Genomic DNA, 10,013 nt, shown 5'->3' on the forward strand with positions numbered 1-10,013 from the left:
AGTCATTTAGCAGACGCTTTTATCCAAAGTGACTTACAATCAGTAGTATATTACATATCATTCACCCATTCACACACTGATGACAGGCTACCATGCAAGGTGCCGCCATCAGACTCTAACTAACATTCATTCACATCCAGTCCACACCGATGGCAAGCCTTCGGGAGCAACTTGGGGTTAAGTGTCTTGCCCAAGGACACATCGACTGCCAAAGCCGGGTATTGAACCACCGACCCTCTGATTGGAGAACTACCTTGCTCTCCACTACACCACAGCCGCCCACGCGGCTGTCGATGTGAACAAATGTTTTTGTGTGACATCTGGTGCACGAGACGGCATGGCAGGAATTCTGGAAATTTAGAGTTCAACTATAATATTTGTTGAGCACCATAGGGACGCCCACTTACCCACCATCCCATTCCAACCTGTTTGTGATGGAGGTTTTGGGGAGCATAAAAGACAAAGCTATTTTACAGTCAATGTTTTTATCAACCACAAAATATGTAATGACATGTGTATGTACAGTCATTTACAATGTTCAATACAATATAACATTAATATCAACACACTTCATTAACATGGTCAGGTAATTTGCAAACATGACATAATAATGTCAAAGTATCGTCAAATCAAAAAAGCTGCAAGTTAAATATTTGACCTGAAACATTTTCACTGGAACATATTTCATTACTGTAAATATAATGACTATGAAAACAAAATAATTTACAGCATTAATACATTTTGTTGGTTTGTATATGTATTTCATGTCACATATTATTACAGGTACTTTAAAGAAGGTTCTCATAATAAAAGCTGCTTTAAATTACAGCTTCCAAAGCCGGTTACAAAGTCAAATATGGCTTCAAGTTCAAAGCCTCTCTTGATATATAATAATAAAAATATCTCTCATGTATGGTTTGAAAACAATACATATTAGTGCATGATAATTATATAAAGGTTAGATAGGTTAAGTTATTGCTGAATACAGTGTTAAATACACTGCTATTTCATCTAAAAAAATATATGTTTACTCTTACATATACATCGGAAAAGCAGCCACAACGCATGTTGAAAAAAAAAAAAAAAGTGAAGAAGGATTAAAAGATATAAATGAAAATATTTCCGATGCATTAAACAGGATATCGTGATACGATAACAAATAGTACAAATTAAACAAGACCATGTGTCTGTGTACAACATTCAAAGTACAGAAGGTGACTTTTAGTAAATATTGTTAAATATAACAATTCAAAATTAATTTATAACACCAACAAGTTTAACCTGTAAAACACAGATAACACAATTACCATGTAAAATGAGACTTTGTCGTTGAGCCAATCTAGATCAGCGTACACAAAACAGAAAAAAAACAAAAAATTATAAAATCTCCTGCATGTAGCCTGTGGCAGTCTTAATGTGAACTGTATGTTGGGAGATTTCAAACCCGCTTTCCTCTCACTCCAACAGCACAGACGCCTTTCCCATAGCAGTGGTATTGAATGTAGAGATTGCTGACGGTTCTGACTCAGTCATTAAGGCTTAGTGGTGGTTGGATATCTTCTTGTTGTCTATACATCATCCTTGCTTTTTCACACTTCTTCTTTCTTCTTTCTGCGGTTTCTGGCCTCATGCAATGGCAGCGTGCAGTTCTCTGCCCGCTGTTTTTTTCCTGCAGGGAAAGAAAATAAGACATTGGTATTAAAACATATAAAAGTACAAATAAAGTTGAGATTATTCATTCACTCATTGGTATAGATTTTATCTTTATGCGCCAGTATAAATGAGCAGAAATAGCCCTAAGACAGAGTTTTATATTATCCTCAACTCAAACACTCTTGTTGCCGGAGTAACACTCTCTTGCAGACAGATCGAGCAGATGTTCATAGAGATATTTTCATTATAATTAAAGCTAGTCTTTGATTTCAACATTGATCTAGACATCAAAGTCTGGAATAAGTTTTTTAGTTCCATAGCACATGTTTTACTTTTAAATAACTTAGCCAACATATCTGCATATGGGGTCTTGGCAGGAACACTGACTTTAGAAAAACAATTATGTAAAGATAGAATTTGGTTTACTGCTCATTCCTGTGATTGTCTATGGATGGACCTCGCTTTGTTATCAGAGTGAAAGGAAACAGTTTACAGCAGTCAAACCTCTCAACAAGTACGATTGCTATAAATGGAAATGAATGAACATACTCGTGTTTGGTAAGGGGGGCTTTGTCGCAGGTGATCTCTCTGAGCTGCCCCTCGTCCTTAGTGAGTGTCTGCACCCCTGCTTCGGAATGTTGAACACTGTCTCTTGGAGTGGATATATTGTTCAGCTTCACTTCTCTGCAGTCGAGCAAAGGTTTGAAATATGATAATGATGACAACTTAATGAGGGACAAAAAAAGTAAAAATATACATGAATATACACTGACAGACTTTTTCAACATCTACTTACCCATTGGTTCCTTCCCCTTCTTCAAGCATTTGGAGGCCTGGGACTTTCTGTCCAAAGAGTTTCACAGCGATGGTCATGAGCAGGCCGCAGCGATTTCTGTAGCAGCAGGTGGCGTCTACCACCAGGAATACCACAAGGAAGATCACTATGACGATGCCAACCACGCTGCCTTTGGTCATGCTCAATTTGGCTGGAGAAGGGAGAAAGAGTCAAGGTGACCTAACTGAAAGTATGGCAAATATCTTCATGTCGAAATGCAGTTAACTCTATTTGTGCTCCCAGTTCATGCCATATTAAGTGTATGATATAGGGAGTGAAAGGCCACATACCAGGCTGATCCGCAATGGTGAAGTTGAACATGGCAGGGATAGAGGAACCATTAGGGTTGACGGATGAAACTTGCAGTTGATAGTCTGAGTCGTAGGAAAGATCTTTAAGGGAGACGGAGTCAGCATTGGATGGCAGCTCCATCTCTTTCCACTCAGTTCCTTCTTTATCCTGAGAAAGCATAGGAACCGAAGGATGAAAGTAAGGAAACAACACGACCAAAGGAGAGATAATTATTGAGAAAGGCAGCGCGAGGCTCACAGCATCTCCTACCTGTCTGTATCGTACGTCAAAGTGCAGCAGAGGAGTTCCACCATCATCACTCTGTTTGAGAGGGACAGAAAAGGAGTTGCCCTCTACTTTCATATCATTGGACAACAAAACTGGACTGTCTGGTTCACCTACGGACAAGAGGCAAAGAGAAAAGAAAGAATTTATGACAAATTGATGAGCTTCCATGAAATATACAAATATATACAGGTTGAATGGGTATGTCAGTTTATTATTTAATTGTTTAGTAGATCACTGTAGGTACTTTACCTCCTGAGGATGGATCACAGTGGATTACATGGTGTCATTAGCAGCATGAATGAACATCAGGCAGTAGATGATGATGTCATGGAAGTGTAACGATGACGGTTCCATGAAAGATGAATAAGAAAAATTTGTGATGGCAGATGAGGAGGAAAAGCCTTGCTTACAAGACATATCTACATTAGCATGCAGGACTACTTGCACTAACACTATACATATATTGTACATTATATAAATATGTATACAATGCTCTATGCACCACACATATAATATATGGATGTGGTGTGTGTTTATAGTGATTGTAATGTATTGTGTGTACCACTTACGCATTCCCTCGGTGCGGACGGTGTTTTGTTCTGAGAACTCTCCCACTCCAACTGCATTCATGGCAGCCAAATGCACTTTGTACAATGTGTACGGCTTGAGGGAGGTGATAGCTAGATGGGGATCTACAAAGGCAGACAGAGGAAAACACATCATCAGCTAATGTGCAAAGTAAAATGTGAGTTGATGGCATAAGCAGTTTAAAGTATAAATGACTCACTCGCTGATGAGAGTCATGTTAGACATCTAGAATAGCTTCTTTGAAAAGAAGATGACATACCTGAAGCTGGGACTGTGATCTCCTTCCACTGTTCTGCTGCACTTTGCCTCCACTGCAGGATGAAGCTTGTGATTGGTGTTCCTCCACTGATGGGCAGGCTTTTGAGGGAGAAGAGGACTGAGGTTTGCCCAGATGAGACTGACAGGTAGTGAGGCCGACCAGGCTGGGCTGTGTAAAAGGAGAGAGAGAGATAGAAACGTGTAAGTGTCATGGTTCTAAGTAAAGATTGAATCTACTTTTCTTTCACTTAACCTTTTTGTCTTAAAGACAAAGACAGACATAAACTCTTACTGTGTATTGCAAAGTCTCTCGATGCATTTCCAGAGGTGCTGACAGCCATGCAGGAATACAGCCCACCATCAGAGGGCACTACCTCATTAATCACCAATGCACCATCAACAACACGGACACGACCAGAGGTGGAGTCCTGACAGAGGGAGGCACAAAAGGAAATATCCGATCATATATTGGACTTAACTTATGTCTGTCAATACTCAAATGTAATGTTGTCGGAGTAGCTGAACAGTGTTAAGTCAACTCGCAGCAACAGTGACATGGCGTTAACTGCACTGTTTGTCAAGTCACAGAGCTACAGATGCTGCTAAAAACTTGCTACAAATGTCAGATTGAATGAGACATGCAGCTGATGTTGTATTTGTGTGCATTTGTGTGCGTGTGTGTGTACCCTAAACTCTTACCAGTGTGCGTCCATTGTGCTTGTTGAGCCAGTATAGCTCAGGCTGAGGATGACCAGACACGTTACAGGACACAGACACGCTCTCGCCCACTGATACACTCTGCTGCTTTGCTGACACAAACACCTCTGGGGCCTCTGAAATGACCAATCACCAATAGCACGTTCATTTACAGTGGTTTATAAGTTTATTTTTATTGTATGTCAAATAAATCATATAAAATTGAACTTACCAAAAACATGAAGCATAATGGTGGCACTGCTTTCCGATATCTTGTTGGTGGCGGTGCAGATGTACTCGCCGTAGTCGGCCCTGGTAACAGACCTTATAGTCAACTGGCTGCGGTCTGAGTCAAAATAATGATGTGAAGGGTCAAATGTCATCGGCCTGGGAGGAGGACAAGTAGAGAAAAATACACTGAGGAATGCTATAGGGATTTGTTATTCATATGGATTCAAAAGACTGGGGCGCACACACACACACACACACACACACACTATGTAAAGAATTAAGGAGAAATAAGACTTACAAGGTCCAGGTGATGTTGGGTTTTGGGTGACCGTCCACCAAACACAGCAGGGAAACGTTTGTTTCTGGTCCGGCCAGCACTTTCTTCACCTCTTCTCTCAAACGCACAGTAGGAGGAGCTGAAGGAGGGAATCGTACTGTTAATTCCAAATCATGCTTCGTTAACACTTCAGATTGATTATGGCATCATTATGACTTAAATCAGAATGAAGCCATAACACTCATTGGCACAATTATGTTACCCACATCAGGTTTTACAAGACCCAGAAAGGATCTTTGTGTCATAAATGATCTGTCAATCCCCTAACCACTATTTAATATTCATGTGTAAAAGATACCAACCATTGACGACGACAGAGAAGTTGAGTGTCTGTTTGATGGACCTTCCTCTGATCTGAGCCTGACACACGTACGTCCCGGCATCCTCTCTCGTCACATTTTTAATAAGGACTGTGTTATCAGGCTGCTGATGCACACGCTTTCCTGCTGTAGCTAGAGATGGCAGGACAGAAATGCAGAGACAGACAGAAAGAGACATGAGAGTGATGGAGAGAGTAAAATAATATTAAAGACAGAGGCAAAAACACAAGAAGACAGAAAGAAAGCTATGTTGCTGCACAAGAGTCCAATATTCAGTCATGACTCTAACCCCTAACCCTTTTTTGTGAACTACAAAATAACCCTTCAAACGTCAGAAGAGCTCCAGGGTGCTGGTCCTACCATCAGAGGAGATTTCCTCTCCGTCTCTGAGCCAGTGAACATCCATGGCTGGCTGGCCGGTCACCACGCATGGCACCATTCCTTCTGTGCCCTGCAGGAACTCATGGTAGGTGTTGGTGCTTACAATTGATGGACCCTCTGACAAAAGAAGAGAAGGTTAGGATGCTTACTTTCTATGCAACAAAGCAAGAAAATGAAGGATATCATCATCAAAATGTGGGTTGGTTCGGTAAGTCCTCATATGCTAAATATTACCAATTTCTATTTCCTAGTTAAATAAAAGATCAGTTACACTATGCAGGTTCAGCAACAGTTGCCATCTGTTACGTACCATAAACATACAGCTGTGTCGAAACAGCATCTTCGTGTCCGTTGTCGAAGTTACACACACAGGTGTATCTGCCCGCATCCTCCATCGTAGCCTTCTTAATGATCAATTTAGAGGAAGTCTCGTCCAGCTTTGACAACTTGTCTTCATCGTCGATCTCTTCCCCGTCCTTCTGCCACACTATATCTCCCTCTCCTCCAGCTAGGACGGGAGAGGAGCAGCAAAGGAGGAAGAGACAAGAGTGAGAGTAAATGTTTTAACATGCTTACCTTGAAACATCTAGAAGAGGATCAAATGGAAAATGTCATTCACATCAACAAGCTGCTAGTAATGATTAGTAATCAAATTAAATTAAAATGACTCACCTTTACACAAGATAAAGACATCTTCTCCCACCTTAACATCTTGATTTTTGGGAATGATGTCCATCGTTGCATCTAGAGTAGGAGAAGAAGAGTTTTTATTATTCTTTTGAACGCAATAGTTAACAAATATTGATTGTTCTCAATAGATGCTCTGCAGGACAGCAAACAGTGATTGAAACATGATTACTTTCTTTGGAAAAAATATACTTATTCACAACAGTAAATATAACTATTTGTCATTTTAAACATAAAAAGTGGACTGATATAACACATGTAGCCAATACTGAGGTGTGTGATGTGTTAATTGGTCTTTCTACATTAAGACATAAATGTCTGTTGAAAAATAACAAAGTAGGTCATGGTGTTAAAAAGACAGATGTGGTTTGTAGCACCTGATATGAAGATCATCTGAAGTGAAGACATCAACAAAAACTGATCCCAAAATTTAAACTTTATTTTAATAATATCTTGCTTAGTATTTATTATTAAAATTAGAAAACTCATCTAATTAAATTCATCAGCCTTCTAGCGGCAGAAAGATGTCAACTGTTTTAACTGTTGTTTTAACAGTTTAAACCGGCAAAATCAAACTGACACTTTTCTTTTCCTTGTTTATATGGACCACAAACTTCACATTTGGGACAAAACAGTCAGATATTGGTTAATACTGATTCATTCCCTGCGTACACTTTAAAGCACCGACATAAACTTATTTTTCTTTTCAAAGTCTCCATATTTCAGTCATGCAGTGTATATTAAACCATATCATTATGACATTGTCTTTCTTGAACAAATCTTAATAATGTAACAGATCTTACCTGTGCCGTGCAGCAGCAGCATCAGCATCATCAAGGCCATCTTTAAGATAACAGCTGATTGCTTCATCATGTTCACCTGGCGCTGATTGCCAATCCTGTATGACTTGAAATCAAAACTATGCAGTTTGTTGAGCCTGATTAAAATGAATGGGATTAAGTGGTCATTACAATGAGTATCCTAAACTGAAACACCCAATACCACAGCTTACTACAGTCACTACTCTTTTATAGTGTGGTGTTAGTGACTGTTACCGGTCAAGTTGCGTTCCTCTGGGTCCTATCACTTCTATTGGCCAACAGCCAGCCAGCCCCACCCACCTCCCTGTGGTTGCCTATCAGTGTCTCTACGTCGCCGTCCGACCAGCCAATCAAACGGGTAGAGAGTCCAAAGGGGCCACCTATCAGGATGATTACCAGGAGGTGCTATTATGGCTCATTAGATCGGAGTGTGCTCAAAATGAGGGCTGTTAAAGAGGGCCATTAAAGAGGGTGGGCACACACACGGCTGCCCTGCATCAAGTTCTTTAAGGTTCTTCTTGTTATGTCTGTAATGTTTTAATTGATTCTGCTGTCCACATTGTGTTACTGCAGGCCCAAAGTGCAACAACAACAACAACAACAACAAACCGATACTCGTATATAGTCACCCAGAGAGTTGACATAGTGACTTTTATGTTTTTAATGCTCCGTCTTTTTTTTTAATATAACACAAAGTGTTTTAGTCAATTGATATATCTACATTCTTCAATATAAAACTTTTTAAATAAGCTTTAAAACGAAACCAGTGTGGACAGACTGGTTCTTGTCTTCTCCAGACAATGAAAGGAGCTTGTTAGCTCGTATGCTTGTTAGCACTTAAACCGTATCTGTTAAGGTGCCTACTTGTGCATTTTGACAGAGATCTGGAAAAATATGGTCACGTACTTAAAACACATGACTACACAACACTTTTGACTTCAGGACAATTAAGATGCTTCTGTTGCAAGTTACGTCTGTAAAATGTGAGTGAAGCTTGAGCTGTTTTGGTGTAGAGAGCTGCATCAGCTAAAGTGGTTGTATATCTATTAAATTATGCTGGAGCACATCAAGCATAGGAACCGTCTTTAAATGTGCGTTAACGGATAATACATAATGCATTTTTTTTGTGTCTTTGTATATATATAATACAGAGACAAAAACAATGTATACACAAATAGCTTTAAATAACACACCGACTGATAGAAACAATGATGTGACAGCTGAAGACACGAGGACGAGACAGGCAGGAAGAGAGAGAGACACAGAGACTGGAGAAAACACACCCTCACTCTCCCCTTCGTGTGGATAAAAAAGACCTGCGTGTGTATGTGTGCACGTCTTCAAGTATCCTTGCTATGCGGATAAGCTTGGCTCATAGTTTATGTCACTTAAACCTCAGTAAACTGTGCTGTCAAAGGTAAAACATTACACCATTTTCATCCTTAGAGATGAATGTTTGGTAGTCAGGACGGAACTAAATGTACACAATTGTTTCTCCCCTTTTGGAAATCATGTATATTATGATATTATTGTACTTGACATATTGTTATTTTGAGTTTGACTAAACTCTGATGATCAGTGGTGTTTTTAATATTGTGCTTGACAAATTGATGAATGCAGATTTGCAGTCCCATTCCTAGATTAAGAAGAAGCTAGAGCAACTTAAATAATAATAATAAATCAAATTTCTACTGCTGATAGGACAAGGCATGTTTCAGGACAAAGTAAAAAACTTAAATATCAATACTGTAGAAAAAAAATCTGAATTAGGAGCAATCATACCATCGTTCCCAACAGAGTGCTATAATGTCGTCACTCGATAATACTACTGTAACATCTAGATGCAGGATGTACTTAGTGGACTCAAAAAGATAATGATCAGTACTTAGCTTGCACACTGGATACTAGAATCGTTCGTGTGTAATGCCACTGCGAGACACGTCCTCTCCACCCAGCGGAAAGTATGTTTGACGTAAACTAAAGAGCAGTGCCGTCACCGTGTGTGTGATCTCCTCACAAGATTCACTTACTGAAATGAGCTCCAAACAGTTTAAAATCATTAATCATTATTATATTATATAGGATTTGGAGTTAAAAGGGTCAATTTGATTCATTAAAAGTGAACATTTACTTTCAAAGTTGCTTTATGCAGCAGCGGTGCTTTTAAAAACTTGTTCAGGTCGAAATTTGAAAAAGATTAAAGTACATAACAGCCTACATTGCCACAGTGTTAAATATTTGATGATTTAAATTTCAACATTTTAACAGTTCACTCTGCTCACAAATGTACGTGGAGCCACAGTACATTGAATGCAACAATAGGCATCTACACATAGTTAGACAACACATGCAGATTTTCTTAAGGCAGAAGGAATTAAGTTGTAGCTCTGCCTTTAAACAGCGTTTTCCTCTCAATATTATTGCCAAAGATTTAAATCACTATACCCGTTTAATGGGTAAAAGTGGAAAGGTGATCCTGTTGACTTTTCAGCAGAATCAACTTGTAGATCTTCATTATCAGTCACCTGTATTGAAAGGAGTATTCATTTGCTTTGATTCAAATCAATTATTCTCTCTGCTCTGTTAAAATATGCTGAATAATAAGTAATTATATGACGACTGGTTAC

General features: G+C 39.2%; 1 protein-coding gene across 2 annotated transcripts; it reads right to left on the reverse strand.

The window, feature by feature from the left end:
• Positions 1–468: 468 nt before the first annotated feature.
• On the reverse strand, positions 469–7,546 carry ncam3 (neural cell adhesion molecule 3). 2 transcript variants are annotated; one of them, XM_054621077.1, is made up of 16 exons: positions 7,369–7,546; positions 6,551–6,622; positions 6,189–6,386; positions 5,858–5,995; positions 5,480–5,623; positions 5,139–5,256; positions 4,842–4,996; positions 4,613–4,746; positions 4,206–4,341; positions 3,915–4,082; positions 3,636–3,759; positions 3,050–3,179; positions 2,779–2,947; positions 2,450–2,639; positions 2,203–2,337; positions 469–1,669 (listed from the first exon to the last, which is right to left on the reverse strand). In XM_054621077.1, the coding sequence occupies exons 1-16, from the start codon at positions 7,436–7,438 to the stop codon at positions 1,627–1,629; spliced, it is 2,124 nt and encodes a 707-aa protein (XP_054477052.1). In that variant the 5' UTR covers positions 7,439–7,546; the 3' UTR covers positions 469–1,626. The 2 variants fall into 2 exon arrangements, with proteins under 2 accessions (XP_054477052.1, XP_054477051.1); XM_054621076.1 differs by having other exon boundaries at positions 3,050–3,177; positions 3,637–3,759; positions 5,480–5,629.
• Positions 7,547–10,013: the final 2,467 nt, after the last annotated feature.

Source organism: Anoplopoma fimbria, chromosome 20 (genome assembly GCF_027596085.1).
Source record: "Anoplopoma fimbria isolate UVic2021 breed Golden Eagle Sablefish chromosome 20, Afim_UVic_2022, whole genome shotgun sequence".
In the NCBI taxonomy this organism is placed as follows: domain Eukaryota; kingdom Metazoa; phylum Chordata; class Actinopteri; order Perciformes; family Anoplopomatidae; genus Anoplopoma; species Anoplopoma fimbria.

Excerpts from the sequence above, each read along its gene's own strand:
- ncam3 (XM_054621076.1), bottom strand. The coding sequence starts at position 7,438 with ATGATGAAGCAATCAGCTGTTATCTTAAAGATGGCCTTGATGATGCTG. Across the intron at positions 2,640-2,778 it reads CACCATTGCGGATCAGCCTG|CCAAATTGAGCATGACCAAA; the intron begins GTATGTGGCCTT and ends TCCCTTCTCCAG. Across the intron at positions 1,670-2,202 it reads GCCCCCCTTACCAAACACGA|GAAAAAAACAGCGGGCAGAG; the intron begins GTATGTTCATTC and ends CTTTCCCTGCAG.